Source organism: Rhinopithecus bieti, unplaced genomic scaffold (genome assembly GCF_001698545.2).
Source record: "Rhinopithecus bieti isolate Rb0 unplaced genomic scaffold, ASM169854v2 scaffold_10347, whole genome shotgun sequence".
Taxonomy (NCBI): Eukaryota; Metazoa; Chordata; class Mammalia; order Primates; family Cercopithecidae; genus Rhinopithecus; species Rhinopithecus bieti.
In genome coordinates, this window is record NW_016806836.1 from 791,402 (window position 1) to 811,330 (window position 19,929).

The 19,929-nt window shown below is 42.7% G+C and overlaps 1 protein-coding gene across 1 annotated transcript in view; it reads right to left on the reverse strand.

Annotated features, from left to right (window-relative positions):
- LOC108533310 (eyes absent homolog 2-like) overlaps nucleotides 1-19,929 on the reverse strand; it is a 204,508-nt gene that overhangs the window by 9,402 nt on the left and 175,177 nt on the right. The window contains exons 6-7 of the mRNA XM_017877888.1: nucleotides 8,757-8,824; nucleotides 6,623-6,800 (exon numbers count right to left, since the gene is read on the reverse strand). Of these exons, the coding sequence (XP_017733377.1) occupies nucleotides 6,623-6,800; nucleotides 8,757-8,824 (246 nt within the window). The remainder of the gene's footprint in view (nucleotides 1-6,622; nucleotides 6,801-8,756; nucleotides 8,825-19,929) is intronic.

The window sequence follows — 19,929 nt, forward strand, 5'->3', positions numbered from 1 at the left end:
CCTCCCTCTCTCTCTCCCTTCCTTCCTCCCTCCCTTCCTTCCTTCCTTCACCTGATACCTGTGGTAAGAAAGTGTGTCTTCTTTTCTAATACAGGCATTTCATGCTATAAATTTCCCTTTAAGTACTGCTTTAATGACATTCCATAAATTTTGATATACATGTTTTCATTTTCATTCAATTCAAAGTGCTTTTTAATTTCCCATTGATTTCGTCTTTGACCCATGGGTCATTTAGATGTATATTATTTAGATTCTGAAGATTTAGGAACTTCCCAACAATCTTTCTGTTATTTATTTCTAATTTAATTCCACTGCTGTCAGAGAACATGCTTCGTATGCCTTGATTCTTTTAAAGGTACTGAAACTTGTTTTATGGCCCAGAATATATTAATATTTATCTTGGTAAATGTCCCATGTGCACTTGAAAAGAATGTGTATTTGCTGCTGTTGGGTGAAGTGTTCTACAGATTGCCTGTTACATACAGTCTTTTCTTTTCATTCTAGATCTTGTTTTCCTCTCCAGAGAAAATGACTATTCACAGTTCTTATTGCATCCTTCTAGAAATTCCTTATGGAATATGAGTAAATATGGGTACCAACCTACACTTAAACTTTTAAAAAAACTCAGGCTCACATTACACATGCAATTCTGCCTCCTGTTGTTTTTTTTTTTTAACCTATCACAATAGCTCAAAGAGAAGCCCATATTAGCATAAATATATCTACCTTATTCTTTTTAACAGCTGTATAGTATGCCACTGGTGGGTGCACCATGATTAATTTAACCTGTTTCCTGTTAATGACATGGTATCCAGGTTGTTTCCAGCCTTTTGCTATGATGTTGCTGCAATAAATATTCTTTTTTTTTTTTAAATAAATATTCTTGATGTGACTGACTTAAGGACTTTGAGATGGGGAGATGATCCTGGATTATCTGGGTGGGCCCAATGGAATCACAACAGCCCTTAGAGGGGGTGAGGGGCTGGAGTTAGAGAAGGAGATGAGACAATGTAAGTAGAAATTGGAATGATGCAGGATCATGAGCCAAGGAAGGCGGGTGGCCTCTGTGGGTGGAAGGGCAAGGAAATGATTCTCCTCTGGAGCCTCCAATAATATAACCCTGCTGATCCCTTGATTTTAGTCCAGTGAGAGCCATGTTGCATTTCTTACCTCCAGAACTGTAAAATAATCACTGTGTTGTTTTAAGACACAAAGGTCATAACAATTTGTTACAGTAGCAAGAAGAAACGGATACAGTGTCCAAACATTTCTGATTGTACCATACTCATCAGCAAAAATTTTCCACTGCACAGATTCATCATATATATTGTAGAGCAAACATAAACAGAAATTGAAAAGGATAAAGGGGATACAAAAAGTTTCAAAATGTATTTTTGTATGTATTTACATACTAACAGTACAAAGTACAAAACCCTTGCGGTTATCACTAAAATTATTTGCATAATAGTATTAATAAATTTTTAATCAGAGTGAAAAAAATAAATATTCTTTTTACTTAAGTGTTTGTACCTAGGTCAAAGTTTATCTTTAGGATAAATTCTCAGATGTTAGATAGTTGAGTTAAAAGGGGTATGCATTTTAAATTTTGTTAGATTTTGCCAAATTGCACGGAAGAGCCTTCCCAATTTCCTCTTGAGAGATTAAAACAATTCTTCTTCTATTGCCAGAGGAAGTTGATCTTAGAAGTTAAAAAATCCTTCAACTTCTTTTAGATAATTTGTATCATACTTAAAATGTAAAAGAAAAAAAGGCTTAAGGAAACAATGATTTGGTTTTTCTCTTGAGTAACATGAGATGTTCAGATTCTGCCCTCTATATCAGCAAATTGCCCTGTAATCATCTGCAAATTGTTGGCACTTCACACACACATTAATGCACGTCAATGCAGAGCGTCCTGGGGTGGGGATGGGGTGGGTGGGGAATGTGAGTGGTGGGAGCACCAAAATACTATATATCCAGGCAGTGCACACAGTGAGTGTGATCTGTCAGTAAACCTCTAGAGCCTCTGGAGTTTGGAACCAACCACTCAAGGATATCCTGGATAATTTCAAAAGTAGAGTTTTTATGGGAAATTTAAAAAGAGTGCATGGATGTGTGTGTGTGTGTGTGTGCGCGCGCGCATGCGTGTGTGCGTGCACACACATGTATGCTTAAATTCCCTTCCTTTACAGTGAACACTAGGAAAAAGAGGCAAGAGACCTCAGCTACAGCTGACCATTATTTATGTCATTAGATTTTATGTCAGCTTGTTAGACACACAGTAAAAACCATCTCAACCACTTATTGTTGAACCTTAGATCAAGGGATAAAGTAAGAACAGGGGAAACAAGACAAAATTTCAGGGAGACACAATGAGCCTTTATATTCACTCCTGATGGGAATAAAGAGAACCTTCCCACAAAACTCAAATTCTGGGGAAGTAAGTTTTTTGTTTGCCATTCAGTTCACCATTGAATTATAGATGGATTGTGGCATCTACTTGATGATTTCCTGCTTATAGTTCCTCTCTGCCCTAATTTCTCATCAGTGTTTTGTTTTTTTTTCTCCTTTGTTGAAATGAGATCGGAAAAACCACATTCTGAAAATCAGGATGGCCAAAGATAATTTGAGATCATGACAGAGAAAAACTTTGTTAAACTTCAAACTCTTCAAAGAAAGTTATTAAATAGGTACTATGCATCATTAAATATTCTGGGATGGGATCACAATGACCAAAATCAATGCTCAAGCTCTAAACCTTTTAAAAAGTTGACTTTATTTAACGTGCTTTGCCATATTGTCTCCATTTGTCATCAAACCAAGGATAACTCACTCACTCCCAGTGATGGAAAATTTAAGGGCTAAAATCAATAGCCACACCAAGAATCCCAGGAACAAAACAGGTGGGTCTTCCCTATTGTTCCTTTTCTAACAATCAACCAGTTAATATTTGTTGATGACTGTCTCCACACCATCGTGCTAGCTTAGCTTCTGCAAAGCCCTACAAACATCAGCAGGTTTCAGAAAAGAAGACAAAGGAACAAAACTCAGTGATACCTACTGACATTCTAATATATTGCCGCCATGTTATTTAATGTTGATAAGCCAAAACCATCTTGTAAAAGAGAAGATGTGCATAGCAGGTCTGGGGAATGAATGAATGAATCCATAGGCTGGTGCGTTAGTTGCATAGAGATGTTACATACCAAGTTTTGTGACCACAGAGGGGTCAGGACATGGACTCTGTCACATGTTGCTCATAGCATAGGTGGGATCTATATCAAGGTTGTGGACATTTATTGTTTTTACTCATCTAGTGCCTCTTCTGTCTTCTTGTAGTTACAGTGGTCTGGTAAAGAGGTGATTGATTACCTCTTCCTCACTCTCAGTCCCTGGTAGTTGAGGTGACACTGATCCCAACTCTAGCTCCAGCCATAGCCATGAGCCCAAAGTCTGCTGCTTCATCCCAGCATTCCATTCCACTGAACACAGAGATTGGTTTGGGGATGAGCATGTGATATAAGCTGGGCCAATGGGAGCTTTACTTGGGTCTTTTGCAGGAATGGCTAAGAAGGAGGAATTATGTTTGCTGGGGTGGATTAGCAGACAGGATTGAGCTCTTGGTAGTTGGTGGCCATCTTTGCCACCATATGGGAGGAGCTTGGCTGAGAATGAAATGAACCCAGGAAAATTCAGAGCCAGAAGGAAGAGAGAGACTAAGTCTCAACATTATCATTGGAACACCTAGACCTAGCCCTAAACCTTTGAACATCTTGGTTAGATAAGCCTAAAAATTCATTTGTTTTTTCTTAAACTAGTTTGAATTGGATTTTCTATATCTTTTGAAGCCAAAAAATCTTGGCTAATCAAAAGGGTTTCCTAAAACTATTGTGCCATCAGAAACAAACATCCTTAAAGACAACTCTATTAAATGGGCAGAGGACATGAACAGACACTTCTCAAAAGAAAACATACATGCAGCCAACAAGCATATGAAAAAATAACATCACTAGTCATTAGGGAAATGCAAATTGAAACCACAATGATATACCATCTCATACCAATCAGAATGGCTATCATTAAAAAGTCACAAAATAACAGATGCTGGCAAGGTTACAGAGAAAAGAGAATGCTTACACACTGTTCATGGGAATGTAAATTAGTTCAGCCATTGTGGAAAGCAGCCTGAAGATTTCTCAAGGAACTTAAAATGAAACTACCATTTGACCCAGCAATCCCACCACTGGGTGTATATCCAAAGGAATATAAATTTTTCTACCATAAAGACACATGAATGTATATGTTCATTGCAGCACTATTCACAATAGCAAAGACATGGAATCAACCTAGATGCCCATCAATGGTGAACTGGATAAAGAAAATGTGATATATATAAACCATGGAATACTATGCAGCCATAAAAAATAAGATCATATCCTTTGAAGCAACATGGATGGGGCTGGAGGTCATTATCCTAAGTGAATTAACACAGGAACAGAAAACCAAATACCACATGTTTTTACTTATAAGTGGGAGCTAAACATTGAGTACACACAGATACAAAGAAGGGAACAATAGACCCAAGGACCTACTTGAGGGTGGAGGATGGAAGGAAGGTGAGGACTGGAAAACTACCTAGTGGGTACTATGCTGATTACCTGGGTGACAGAATTATCTGTCCACTAAACCTCAATGACATGCAATGTACCCATGTAACAAACCTGCATGTGTACCCCTGAACCTAAAATGAAAGTTGAAAGAAAAACAATGAACATGCTTCAGGATGTTTGAAGGATTCTATAATTCTTGAGGAACCCGAGTTGCTATACTTGAACCCCTCTTAGACAAAGAATCAATATTTGAAGGCCTCTGCCCTTCTGTTCTCAAATGGGTTTTAGATAACCTATTCCTGGCTGTGTATGGCCAGTGTACAGCAGGAGTGCTGGTTATGGAGGCCAACAAACTGGGGTTTGGATCCCAGCTCCACCAATTACTAGCAAGCTCCTTATCACTCTCATCTTCATTGTTCTTATCTAGAAAAAGGGTGGGGATAATATAAACCTGTTTTTGTGAGGATTATGCCTCTCCTTATCGCAGTTTGTAATGAGGTATTTGTGTGATTGTTCGATTCCTGTCTGCAAAGCTTAACTCTACATTGCACTTTATTTCTCAAACTAAAGGGAGGGCCTGAAATGCAGCAGGTGCTTAACAAATATTTGCTGAATAAATATATAAGTCAGTGATTAGAGAAGATCACTCAGCTATGTGCTCAGCACGAACCGGATGGGTAATATTTTATTTATTTATTTAATTTTTTGAGATGGAGTTTCACTCTTGTTGCCCAAGTTGGAGTGCAATGGTGCGATCTTGGCTCACTGCAACCTCCACCTCCCAGGTTCAAGTGATTCTCCTATCTCAGCCTCCCTAGTAGCTGGGATTATACGTGCCTGCCACCACCCAGGCTAATTTTTGTATTTTTAGTAGAGACAGGGTTTTACCATGTTGGCCAGGCTGGTCTCAAACTCCTTACCTCAGGTGATCCACCCATCTCTGCCTCCCAAAGTGCTGGGATTACATGTGTGAGCCACTGCACCTGGCCAGTAATATTATAAATACTACCGGGCTCATCAACTCCAAGGTCTACATGGGCCAGGCAGTAATGAACACGGGGTAAGCTGGCTAGATGTGGAATTGAGTGTGTCCTTTCTAAAAAGAGCAGACACACTTAGTTTTAACCAAGTGATGTTCCTTGGGAATGTGGCTACTATGGCCAGATCTTCTTTCAAAAGAAGCCAGAAAATAGAATTTTTAGGTATTAATAAAATTTTCTGACTTTTAAACACAAATGCAATTAAACACATGCACAAACAGGGCAACAAAACATGTCTGAGAGGTGGATTTAGCCGTTGGGTAGCCTGTTTGTTACAACTGGGACCCATATCCGGGTCCCTCCTTCATAGAAGCTGTCAGGCCACATCCATGAATGACCCTTGGGTAACCTGTTTGTTACAACCAGGACCCATGTCCGGGTCCCTCCTTCATGGAAGCTCTCAGGCCACATCTACCAGTGACCCTTGAGTAACCTATTCGTTACAATTGGGACCCATAGCTGGGTCCCTCCTTCATAGAAGCTCTCAGGCCACATCCATGAATGGCCCCACCAGTGCCTGCACCTACCGGCAAGTGACTCGGAACTCTGGTTGGGACGTTGTGAGATGNATCTTCTTTCAAAAGAAGCCAGAAAATAGAATTTTTAGGTATTAATAAAATTTTCTGACTTTTAAACACAAATGCAATTAAACACATGCACAAACAGGGCAACAAAACATGTCTGAGAGGTGGATTTAGCCGTTGGGTAGCCTGTTTGTTACAACTGGGACCCATATCCGGGTCCCTCCTTCATAGAAGCTGTCAGGCCACATCCATGAATGACCCTTGGGTAACCTGTTTGTTACAACCAGGACCCATGTCCGGGTCCCTCCTTCATGGAAGCTCTCAGGCCACATCTACCAGTGACCCTTGAGTAACCTATTCGTTACAATTGGGACCCATAGCTGGGTCCCTCCTTCATAGAAGCTCTCAGGCCACATCCATGAATGGCCCCACCAGTGCCTGCACCTACCGGCAAGTGACTCGGAACTCTGGTTGGGGACGTTGTGAGATGCCTCCTGGAGGACGTAGGTGGACGTGGAGAGGGGCGAAGGGCAGATGCTGCTGGCCGGGACGTAGGGAGGGTTGTAGGATGAGCCGTAATACTGGGGGTACTGGCTCTGGGGGAAGCCAGGGTAGGAAGGATAGTCCTGGGAAAAGAAAAACAAACCAAGGACATGCGTGAGGAAGCCTTTCTGGGCTCGGGTCATTGGTCAGCCTGGCTGCTCTGTCAGATCAAAAGGGTTTCCTAAAACTACTGTGCCATCAGAAACAAACATTAGAATCCATTCGAATAAAAGCTCTCTGTGGGCAGGAACTGTCTTCATTTTAGTTTCCCAGAAGCGGATCCTGGGGCAAGGATTCCAGTGCAAGGAGGCTGTTTGGAAGCTGAAGAAGACACTAGCAGGGGAGCGGGGAAGTGAGACAGCAGATGCGGGACAGCAGCCTGCACAGGTGCTTCTGTGGTGGTGACCAGAGATGAGCCCTATGAGGAAAAGCTGAGATGGTCTAAAATCCACATCTCAGAACTGCCTCTCCCATAGGTCAAGGGAGCGGAGGGGTTTATACATCAACTTGTCGGTCTTTGAGAGCTGCTCCCAGGGGGCTTTAATTCCCAGGCACTTCCTGCTGCCCCATGCACTGGTTCTAGAAAAGCCCCTCGGGCCCAGGCATGCAGATGCTGGCACCTGGAGGTCCGCAGGCCACCCTAAGGGATACAGACGTGGCCCTGACAGCACCTGTCTTGGTTACTGTTGTATCCTCTGCACCTGAAACAGTGCCTGGTATATGTAGTAACTCAACAAATACTACTGGTTAAATTAATAAACAAATGCATTAACAATTAAGACCACATACACCCCCCACCACATGACACACACACAAACTGAGAAGACCACACCCACACCCACACGACACACACACAAACCCAGGAGACAAAGTGACATTTTATGTTCATGGGGAGGAGGTGCAAATACAGCAGCACCTGCACAGCATTAGGGGTCTAGAATATTCTATGAGGGAGTCATGGAGATCAATTCAATAGCTGCCAATCACCTTTGATCAAGTTCTGTTTAAGCAGACCAGGGATTCCAATTCTCCAACGGTCATTGTTTCAAATATCCTGCTCCACTATCACCAAACCAGTGCTTCTCAACTCTGCATGGCACTCACAGAATGTTCTGTTTCCTGGGCTCCACCCCAGAGCAAGGAGTCAGAGTTCCCGGGGGTGGGGCAGGGGTGGTCAGTGGTTTTGAAAAACACAGATTTAATGATGAAATGGAGGGTTAAGAACCACATCTTAAAAAGGACTGTTTTATTTACAAGTATTTTATCTATGTACATAGTACATTAGAAATAATGCAAAAATACATGAAACAATTTTTACATTTGCTAAGTTTTAAATTATCTAGATTCTCACTGGAAAAGAAATTGTGTGGTCCTCAGACCTAAATATGTTAAATATTCTTAAAGCTCATCTACCCCAGGGTGGTTCTGTTTTAATGGTAGCCTGAAAGCAAGTGAACCTTTTGTTTTGAAATAATTTTAGGTTTACATGGAAGGTGTACACACAGCAGAGTTACTGCACACCTTTAGCTGATGTGAATTCTTAATTCACTTTGTAAGTGACACCAAGAGAATCAAAGTATAGCCAACATTCACCTACATAGAGTTGACTTTGCTCGATTTAACAAGTATTTATAAAGCCCCCATTGTGCGCTGGGCTCTCACCACTGGGGATGCAGAGGTGAGCAAGACATACGGCCCCCCTTGAGAAGCCCACAGTCTGGTGAAAGAACCCACCCGTTTGTATTGATATATACCAGATTCAACAGTCAATGGGTGTCTTGGGCCCAGGTCAAGATGGAACATACTTGTAGATCTCCATGACATCTCAGGAATCTTCTAACAATTCCTACATCTCTGCCTATATACCGTGTCCTTCCAGCAGCCTATTGCACAATCTAGCCCCTGTAGTCTCTAAACCCGGGGAATAAGAGGCAGATTCCCAATGGGGATTGTGTGTGTCATGGGCTCTCTGGGTGCCTTGATGTAAGGGGAATATTTCCAGAAAGAACTAAAGAAAGAATCGGGAGGGAGCCGTCTACCTGGTGCACACTCCCAAATCCGGTTGCGTTGCCCAGTCCATTTCCTCCTTGATAGAACCCTGTCGTGCCTGTAGGAAGGAGAAACAGGGGTACAGGTTAGGTTTCTTTTCTTTCTTTCTTCCTTTTTTTTTTTAAAAGCAGTTTTCATGAACCTCCCTCCATGTGGCTTCAAGGGTGACAGCTGGGCAGAAGCTCTGGTTCCCAGTAGTAATGCCTCACAGCAGCCTTCCCAAAGCAACCCTGGTAACACTCGTTGACACTAATCCTCTGGCAATGCCTGCCACCAGCATCACCATGGCCCCCTGGGTGCTTCCAAGTGCTTACTGATGAGACTGCGGTTGTGGCTCACGTGGCCCCTAAGTCTCTGGGTCTTTGTCTGGATGGCATGTTGATGACCCAGACCCAAGAGCCAGATTAGGTTTCTTACAGTCGGAGAGGAACATGTAGGAGGAGGGTGCCGTGGCCAGGTGGGGTCTTTGAGATCTGACAGTCTGTGATGGAACCTGTGACTTTGGTTACTAAATTTCTCTGAACCTCAGTTTCCTGGATAGATGAGGAAAATAAATGGTATCCTTTTCAAAGGGCTGTGGTGAGAAATAAGTGAGATAGTGCCCACTACCCGGATCCTGGTCCTTAATAATTATGTTTTTAAAAAATTTGAGGCCAGGTGTGTGGTGGCCTCAAATTTCTCTGTAATTCCAATGCTTTGGGAGGCTGAGGTGAAAGGATCGCTTGAGCCCAGGAATTTGGTCATTTAAGTGTTTCACTTTTTAAAGAAATGGCCAAGCTGTTTTCCAAAGTGGCTGTGCCATTTGCATTCTTACTAGGAATGCATGAGAGTTCTAGATTCTCCAGCACGTGGTAGTTTCAATCTTCTTGATTATGGCCACTCTAATAGTCTGGTCAACATAGTGAGACGTTGTCTCTACAAAAAGTTTAAAAAATTGGCTGGGCACAGTGGCTCACGCCTATAATCCCAGCACTTTGAGAGGCTGAGGTGCGAGGATCAGGAGGTCAGGAGTTCGAGACCAACCTGGCCAACATGGTGAAATTCCATCTCCACTAAAAATACAAAAATTATCCAGGCATGGTGGTGGGCGCCTGTAATCCCAGCTACTAGGGGGGCTGAGGCAGGAGAACTGCTTGAACTTGGGAGGCAGAGGTTGCAGTGAGCTGAGATTGTGCCATTGCACTCCAGCTCTGGGTGACAGAGCAAGACTCCATCTTGGGAAAAAAATAAATAAATAAAATAAAATTGCCTGTAGTTCCAGCTACTTGGGAGGCTGAGGTGGGGGGATTGCTTGAACCTAGGAGTTTGAGGCTGCAGTAAACTACAGTCTCACCACTGCACTCCAGCCTGCACATCAGGTCAAGACCCTGTCTCTAGAAAACAGTAAATAAAAACAAAAAGTATTTAAAAAATGGTGGTATATATACAACATAAAATTTACCATCTTCACCACTTTAAAGTGTACAGTTCAGTGGCATTAACTACATCCACATTATTGGATACTCATTATCATCATTCATGTTCAGAACAATTTTCATCTTGTAAAATTGGAACTATGTACCCATTAAACAACGATGCACAATGGCATAGATGTGCAACATCCAATATTGGGCCATTATGGATAATGCAATATAAGCATTCACACAAGTCTTTGTATGGATATATATTTTCATTTCTCTTGGGTAAATCCCTAAGAGTAGAATTATGGAGTTGTGTGTAAGCTTATGTTTACCTTTTAAAAGAAACGGCCAAACTGTTTTCCAAAGTGGCTGTGCCATTTTACACTCTGACTGGTAATGCACAAGAGTTCTAGATTCTCTGACACTTGGTCACTTCAGTCTTCTTGATTACAGCCACTCTAGTAAGTATGTGGTTGTATCTCACTGTGGTTTTAAGTACATTTCTCTAGTGACATGACTAATGGTGTTGGGCATTTTTCATGTGCTTTTTAGCTATTCACATATCTTTTGATGAAACATCTACTCAAATCTTTTTCCCATCAAATCCTAGTCAAATCTTTTTAAAAAATTAGGGCCAGGCGTGGTAGCTCACACCTGTAATCCCAGCACTTTGGGAGGCTGAGGCGGGTGGATCATGAGGTCAGGAGATGGAGACCATCCTGGCTAACATGGTGAAATCCCGTCTCTACTAAAAATACAAAAAATTAGCCAGGTGTGGTGGTGGGCACCCGTAGTCCCAGCTACCCGGGAGGCTGAGGCAGGAGAATGGCGTGAACCCGGGATACGGAGCTTGCAGTGGGCAGAGATCTCGCCACTGCACTCCAGCCTGGGCAACAGAGCGAGACTCCATTTCAAAAAAAAAAAAAAAAAAATTAGGTTTGCCCTCTTATTACTGTTATAAGAGTTCTTTATATACTTTGGACACAAGTCCTTGATCAGATACATGATTTGTGAATATTATCTCCCAGTTTGTGGCTTGTCTTTTTCTTAATGGTGTCTTTTGAAGAGCAAAAGATTGTAGGTTGTCAATTCTTTTCTTTGATGGATTTTGCTTTTGTTGCCTAACTCAAGGTCACAAAGATCTGCTCTTGTGTTTTCTTCCAGAAATTTCATAGTATTAGTTCTTATATTTCAGTCTATGATCCAATTTAAGTTAATCTTTGTGTATAGTGTGGAATAAGGGCTTAAATTCATCTTTTCATATATATATGTGCATACACACACACACATACACACACACACATACACACAAGTTGTTCTAGGACCACTATAAAAAGTCTATCCTTTCCCCCACTGAATTATTTTATTATTTTTTTAAATTTTTGTGGGTAGACAGTAGGTGTATATATTTCTGGGGTACATGAGATGTTTTGATACAGGGATGAAATATGAAATAAACACATCATGGAGAGGGGGGTATCCATTTCCTCCCCCACTGAATTACTTGGCACCATTGCCAAAGATAAACTGACCATAAATGAGAAGGCTTATTTCTGGACTTTATTCTGTTTCATTGATTTATCTATCCAATACCAATTCCATCCTGTCCTTATTACTGAAACTTTATGGTGAATTTTTTTTTTTTTTTTAAACAGAATCTCACTCTTCTCACCCAGGCTACAGTGCAGTGGCGCCATCTCGGCTCACTGCAACCCCTGCCTCCTGGGTTCAAGTGATTGTCCTGCCTCAGCCTCCCAAGTAGCTGGGATTACAGGTGCCACCACTATGCCCAGCTAATTGTATTTTTAGTAGAGATGGGGTTTTACCACGTTGGCCAGGCTGTCTTGAACTCCTGACCTCAGGTGATCCGCCTGCCTCAGCCTCCTACAGTGCTGGGATTACAGGCATGAGCCACCGCACCTGGCCTATGGTGAGTTTTGAAATCAGGTAGTATAAGTTCTCCAACTTTGTTCTTTTTCAAGGTTGTTTTGGCTTTTAGTTACTTTGCATGTCAGTTTCTACTAAATGCCATCTGGGATTTTGGTAGGAATTGGACTGAATCAATGGACTTCTTTTATGAGATGAGGTCAGATGAGAAAGTTGGGGCTGGATGCTTCAGGACATGGAAGCCTGGAAGGTGGTTTGCATCTGCTGAAGGGGCATGGACTGGTGTCAGAGGTTTTAAAGCAGCGACTGGCACAACTCCAGGCACATCTCTAAACATTCACATTAGTTGCTGGTTAGAAAACAAATGGCTACTCAAATGAGCGGTGACCTACATCAAACAAGAAGCTTTTAGAGACCAAGGCTACTTTTTATAAAGTGGCTGAAATAAGCACAATGGACTCCAGGAAACTTACTTCCCAGGGGTAAGGTAGGAGAAGATAAGAGGACAATAAAGGAACCACAACACCTCTAAAATTATCCAAGATGATGGTTCCATCAGGATCATAGGATCTCAACTCTTGCTCTGCATCAGAATCTCCCAAAGAACTTGAAACAAAAAACAAAACAAAACAAAAAACAGTCTGAGAGCCCTTCCCACAGAGAGTCTGATTTGAGTTAGTCTAGAGTTGGGCCAGGCATCAGTATATGAAAACAACAACAACAACAACGAACCTTTCTGGGAGATTCTAGTGCACACTGAGAATTGAGAACCAATAGTCCATGACAAATTCTTTATGGTCCAAATGGGGAGACTGAGGACCAATGGGGAGACTTATGGTCCAAATGGGGAATGCAAACAGTGCTGTTCCTGTGCTTTGGTCTTGGCAGCAGACAAGGCCTTGAGCCTGTCTCCTGCTTCCCAGCTCAGGGCCTTTCCATGGCAGCACATGACTTCTCTACACAAAGACACTGAGGTCATTAATTAGTTCATTAATTCATGCATGCATTCATTTATTCATTCCACTGAGATTGAGTGCTTCATGCACCAAGCACTGTATTAGGCACTTTGTATATAACTGCACTTAATCCTCACATCGATCCTGAGAGGAAGGTATGTAATTGCCAATCCTATGTTCTATACAGAGAAACTGAGGCTTAGGAATGGAGCTCTTCCCAAGTCATAGAGCTGGTAGGCTGTGGGGCTCAGATTAATTCTTTTATTCATTCATTTATTAATCAAACAAAATGTGTCAGAATAAGGGAGAAAGAATAGGAATGACAGCAGATTTCTCATCAGGAACCATGGGGGCCAGGAGGAAATGGCACAACATTTTTCAAGGGCTTAAGGAAGAGAAACATCAGCTCAGAATGCTATATCCAGACACAATATCCTTCGGGAATGAAGGGAAAATCAAGACATCCTCAAATGAAGGAAAACCGAGAGAATTTGTTACAGCAGCTCTACCCAGAAAAAATGGGTACAGGAAATTCTTCTCATAGAAAGGAAAGGATAAAAAAGCTAGAAACATCAGGAAGGAAGAAAGAAAAAGGAAAAGAATAAAAATATGTGTAAATAAAGTCACCTAAGATAGTTCCTCTCTATGTGGTTGTGCCAGTGGCTCAATATACAATTTGGTTCATTTGTTACATTAAAACTTTTTAAACATTTAAACATTTTTAATTTTTGTGGGTACATAGTAGGTGTATATATTTATGGGTTACATGTGCTATTTTGATAGAGACATGCAATGTGTAATAATCACATCAGGGTAAATGGGGTATCCATCACCTCAAGCATTTATCCTTCGTGTTATAAACAATCCAATTATACTCTTCTAGTTATTTGAAAATGTATAATTAAATTTTTGTTGACTATAGCACATCTTAAACTTCAGGCTGGGAATCCCACTCTGTCCTCAACGTCCGGCTTAGACACATTTAGCAGAAGGTCTAGGTCAGTCTATTCCATTCGAGGTCATCTGTCTGGTTCTGGTTACCATGGTGACCCTACCTGCAAAAGCTTAGGAAGCCACCTGTCTCAAAGACTCCTGGCTGCAGTGTTTTCTCTTTTGATTTCTCTTTTCTTTTGCATCAGCCTTCTGAATGATGGCTCAGGGCAGGTTTGGAAACAAACAGGCCATCGTCTTGTCCCTTGGCATGCCTTCTCCAAAATAGTCTCTTGTTTATTTTCATTTTGTGACCCAGGGTCAGCTGAAGAATGGACAGCTGAACAAACTACAGCATGAGGGCAGCCAGAGAGTGCCTGCAGTGAGGAATCCATCCTGTGCCAGAGAGGACCCAGGAAGAAGGGGGCACGTGGTCCCAGAAGTCTTGTGCCACAAGATGTGGTCTCTGGAGGGTTTTGACAAACAGACCTGGCTTGGTGCTGGAATGTGAAACACTGACCTCTTTCTTCCTTCTGGCTGATACAATGCCCAGTGAGGGAAGGCAAGGATGAGATGAAAAAAACATCCTCTTAAGGTGATGGTGGCAGGTCTCCTGGAGGGTCCCCTAATATTGATTCACCCCTTCTCTCTCATATTAATAGAATCTGTTTCTAAGCTGGGCACATGGCTGATTAGAATAAAAACTACAATTCCCAGCTTCCCTATGGCTAAATGTGGCCACATGATGAGTTCTAGGCAAGGGGATAGGAGTAAATTTTGAAGGGCAGGGGCGGCTTCTCTTTCTCCATGGAATGGGGCCATCTTGGATCATGCAGCTGAGCAGCAAGACATAAGCAGGTTGGACCCCCATCATATTTGCAGACTAGAACAGCCACATTAGGACTTTTAGGTGAGAGAGAAATATCCTTCTTTCTTGTTGAAGACATTGCTATTTTGAGTCTCTGTCAAAGGCAGAGAACTGCTACCATTTTTGGTTGATTGGTTTCCTTGGGTTTTAAGTAAAAGTAGCCTCCAGTGTCTGACTCAGTAAAATTATTGCTATTATTATTATTTTTTGAGACAAGGTCTCACTCTTGTTGCCTAGGCTGGAGTGCAGTGACATGATCACGGCTCACTGCAGTCTTGACCTCCCAGGCTCTGATGACCCTCCTACCTTAGCCTCCTGAGCAGCTGAGACTACAGGTGCATGCCACCACATCTGGCTAACTTTTTGTAGAGGTGGGGTTTAGCCATGTTGTCCAAGCTGGTGTTGAACTCCTGGGCTCAAGCAGTCTGCCCACCTTGGCCTCCCCAAGTGCTTGGATTACAGGTGTAAGTCACCATGCCCAGCCAGCAAAACAATTTTTAAGTGGACATTCATTCATTCATTCATTCCCTCAGGCATTCAACAATTCATTTCCTAGTGATGTACCAAGTATCCCCATGTGGCAGGCACTGTTTTAGATATGGTGTTGACGCTGACATTCAGGTAAGAGAGACAGACAACAATCAAATGAACAGATACATAAGGAAGTGAGATAATTCCTGACAGACGAAGACACAGTGATGCTTCTGCACAGCACTACTGAGGTGTGGACTGCAGATTGGCGCCTGCTCACACACCGTTTACTACTAGTCTTTGATGAGATAAATAGAGAAATTGAAAGCCACTGTTTATTACCAGTCTAAGATAAAGAAACTGAAAGCCGCTGAGATAAACAGAGAAATTGAAACCTCCAGAGCAATTTAATACAGTACTTTATGCCTGTTAAATCTAATAATAAAAAATCAGGCTTTTAATTTATTAAAAATTATAAAATAAAATTAAACAAATTTAAATTGTTTTAAACGTCATTGTTTCTCAACCTCTTTTTCATTATTGCCACCCTTCTCCAGGGTTCTTTTATAGTTTTTTTCCCCTCCCTGAATTACCCCACCTCCCATGAAATTTTCTTATTATAGTTAGACTGGAGATCTGTTTCGGGACTGTATGTGAATGTGTTTTTGCTTCACTCCCAGGGACCACTTTTCCCCTCTTGGGATGATATTTCCCCTGCTGGGAATACATACTCTGGTGATTCGTTTTTATTTTATTTTATGCTAAATGAGGGAAGAAGCCCTTGTCCTTCATGACAGTGAGAATGAGAAGCACTAGGTAACATGGTGCCTGGAGGTGGCCTTGGTACCTGATATAGTTTGGCTGTGTCCCCACTCAAATCTCATCTTGAGTTGTAGCTCCCATAATTCCCACGTGTCACGGGAGGGACCTGGTGGGAGGTAATTGAATCATGAGGGCAGATCTTTCCCATGCTGTTCTCGTGATAGTAAGTCTCACGAGATCTGATGGTTTTATAAAGGGGAGTTCCCCTGCACACACTCTCTTGCCTGCCACCATGTAAGATGTGACTTTGCTCCTCCTCTGCCTTCTACCATGATTGTGAGGCCTCCCCAGCCATGTGGAACTGTGAGTCAATTAAACCTCTTTCCTTTATAAATGACCCAATCGCAGGTATGTCTTTACTAGCAGCCTGAGAACAGAGTAATACAGTGCCCCAGTGAACAGCACCTCTCATGTTGGATGCTATGCTAGGGATGCTATGTACAGTGACTTGTGTGACACTGCTGTCTACTCTCTAAGGTGGGCATTGTCCTTCAGTTTACAGAAACTCAGAATGGGAAAAGTTCCATGACCCAACACGAGTGTCTGAGCTGAAAACTGCTGCTCCTTCACACTCGCTAGGTTGGCCATAATAAAAATAGAAAAAGAAAAAAAGTGTTGGTGAGGATGTGGAGAAATGGAACACTCATACATGCTGGCAGAATGTAAAATGGTGCATAAAAACTGGAAAACATTGGATGATTCCTCAAAAAGATACATGGAAAATTACCATATGACTCAGCAGTTGTACTTCTGGGTTTATACTCAAAATAATTGAAAACAAGTATTTAAGCAAAAACTTGGATGCGAAAGTTCATAGGAGCACTACTCACAGTGGCTGAAAGGTGGAAATGACCCAAGTGTCCATTGATGGCTGAACGGATAAACAAAATGTGGTTCAGCCATACAATGGAGTATTATTCTGTCATAAAGAGGAATGAAATTCTGATACATGCTACATAAAGCATGGATGACCTTTGAAACATGCCAAATGAGGCTGGGCCTTGTGGCTCACACCTATAATCCCAGCACTTTGGGAGGCTGAGGAGGGTGGATCACTTGAGCCCAGGAGTTCCTAGCCTGGGTATCATGGTGAAATCCCATCTCTACTAAAAATACAAAAAATTAACTGGGCATAGTGGCCCATACTTGTAGTCCCAGCTATTCTGGAGGCTGAGGTAGGAATATCATCTGAGCTCGGGAAGTTGAAGCTGCAGCGAGCCCAGATGGCACCAGTGCACTCCAGCCTGGGCAATGGGAGTGAGATCCTGTTGTTACTGGTGGAAGGTCTTGACTATTAGTTGCCCAGGTTCTCGACATTTTGAATAAAGGATTGGACAAAATGCACAAAAAAGCAATGAAAGAATGAAGCAGTGAAAGCACAGATGTATTGAAACCAAATTACACTCCCCAGAGTGGCAGCAGCTCAGGAGTCCTGGTTACAGAGTTTTCCGGGGTTTAAATACCCTCTAGAGGTTTCCCATTGGTTATCTGGTTACATCTTATGTAAATGAAGACTTGGCCCACGGCTAGTCTGATTGGTTGCAAGGAAGGACCAGAGGCTGAAGTAAAATTACAAAGTTATACCCTGTGCAAATGAAGACTTGGCCCACAATCAGAGGTACTTTCTCCTTTTCATCTGCAACACAGTGGAAAAGGGGCAGGGAGTTGCAAAGGGAGTAACCTCTGATTCTTTTGTTACTTGGGGGTGCAGAGGTGGGGTTTTCCTTTTGATTCAGTTCTAGGAAGTCAGCATGAATTGGCCTTAGGTTCTCTGCCTCCAGACCATATTCTCCGGCCTCACTGTCTCAACACACACACACACAGACACACACACAAATAAACCCCAAAAACCTTATGCCAAATAAAACAAGCCAGACATACAAGGCCACATACTGAAGGATTTGTATTCATATAAAGTATTCAGAATAAGATAACCTACAGGGACAAAAAAGTAGGTTTGTGATTGCCAGGGCCGGGGGATGGAGTATTAGAAATGACAGCTTAAAAGTTACGGGGTTTCCTTTTGGGGTGATGAAAATGTGTTAGAATCGGAGGTGGTGGCTGCATAACATTGTGAATGCACTAAACGTCACTGAATTGTACACTTTAAAATGGTTAATGGTTAATTCTATGTTATGGGAATTTTACCTTAATTTAAAAAACAAAACTGCTGCTCCCACTACCTCCCCACACTGTCCCCAGGGCCTGTCTCCCAGGTTTTGGCAGCAAAAGGAAGGGCACAGAGAGGCCCAGAAAGATCAGACTACCCCCAACCCCCTTCTGCCACACTCCTGGGCACCCCGCACCTTGAGGCCCAAGAGAAGAGACTATATTGGAGTTTCAAAGATGTCTTCAGCCCCACCCCGGAGTTGAGGGAATAATTCCCTCTCTCTTTGGCACCAACTGCATACCCCCTTTCCATATTTTTCTTTCCTTTTATTGGCATATTATGACTCAGTGTTAACCAGGCTGCTGAGATTCACTGCAGAAGGCTCTTCTGGATGGAGGGAAGACAAGCTGGGCCCAGCCCTCCCATGCAACACGAACCCCTGAGATCTGAGATCACAAAACAGCTTGCGTGCCAGAGCTGCTCGGAATCTGGGCGAGATTTGGGATCTTCAATATTCTCAGTTTGAAAGACCCATCCTCCTTTATTACAGCTGCCAGGAGAGCAGCTACGTGTATCTTGGGAGGCGAACATGTTTTCTGCACCGATCCCGGAGCCTGATGCCATGCTTTCCTGTTTCCCCAACAACTGGAGATAACTGCATAAAAGAGCCAGTGCCTGCCTGCAATACCAGGGTGACCTCCCTGCGAACTCGGCCCCAGCTGTGCAGTCCAAAGGGGGCACTCCGGAGGGGCCTGTTCAATTTCAGATCCCATTTTACGTGGTGGATTAGAACCTTTAAAAATCATATCTAGATGGTTATGTTTAATGGATAGATCCTCAAGAAAATGCTGAGGATGTATATGTTTTCTGGAAACTTCTCCTCAACTCCTCTGCTGAGGAAGTGCTCCTGGGGTGGTGGTCTGAGGTAGACAGTTGGGACGTCCATGATGCACCAGGTATTCCTCATCATGTCATCACATGTGAGAGGTGGTAGGTGAGCCCAGGATTCAGGCAGGAAGGCAAATGTGTCAGGGTGATGTTTTGAGATGCTGCCCTGGGATTCTTCCACCAAGACAGTCCCATCGTGGATCGTGGAGCCTAAGCTGGGGCATAGCGAGGTGGAAAGGAACAGCAGGAAAGAGTTATCCTGGCTCTTGAGTTCCCAAGTCCTCCTGAGAGTCTGGGAGGACCTGACTTTTGTTTTGGAGAAACACGCCAGTGTTTCTCAGCTCTGCGGGGAAGAATCCGTTTTCAAATGTCTAACCCTTTGGGGACTAAGACATGGTTCACGATGTGTGATTAGCATGCAACTCACACCACAGGCAATTGGCCCTGTGATGCAACAGTCCCAAACCTGTCTACACCCTGTGCAATGAGATGAGCGTAGGATCATGTGCTTGGATGTTGTGGCCATATCCAATTACTGTAAACATTTCTCACTTTTTTTCTCAGTTCCATATTTATGTTTCTGTAGACCAGCAACAGTGTGAGGACTGGCTGCCACTGGTGAACCAACTGTGCATTAGATTGAGGTAGGCAAAATGGCTTAGTAGGAAACATGAATTAAGGGGGATCTTCTTTTTTTTTTTTGAGACAGGGCCTTAGTCTGTCACCCAGGCTGAGTGCAGTGGTGCCATCATAGCTCAATGCAGCCTTGATTTCCTGGGCTCAAGCAATCCACCCACCTTGGCCACCGGAGTAGCTGGGAATACAGGCATG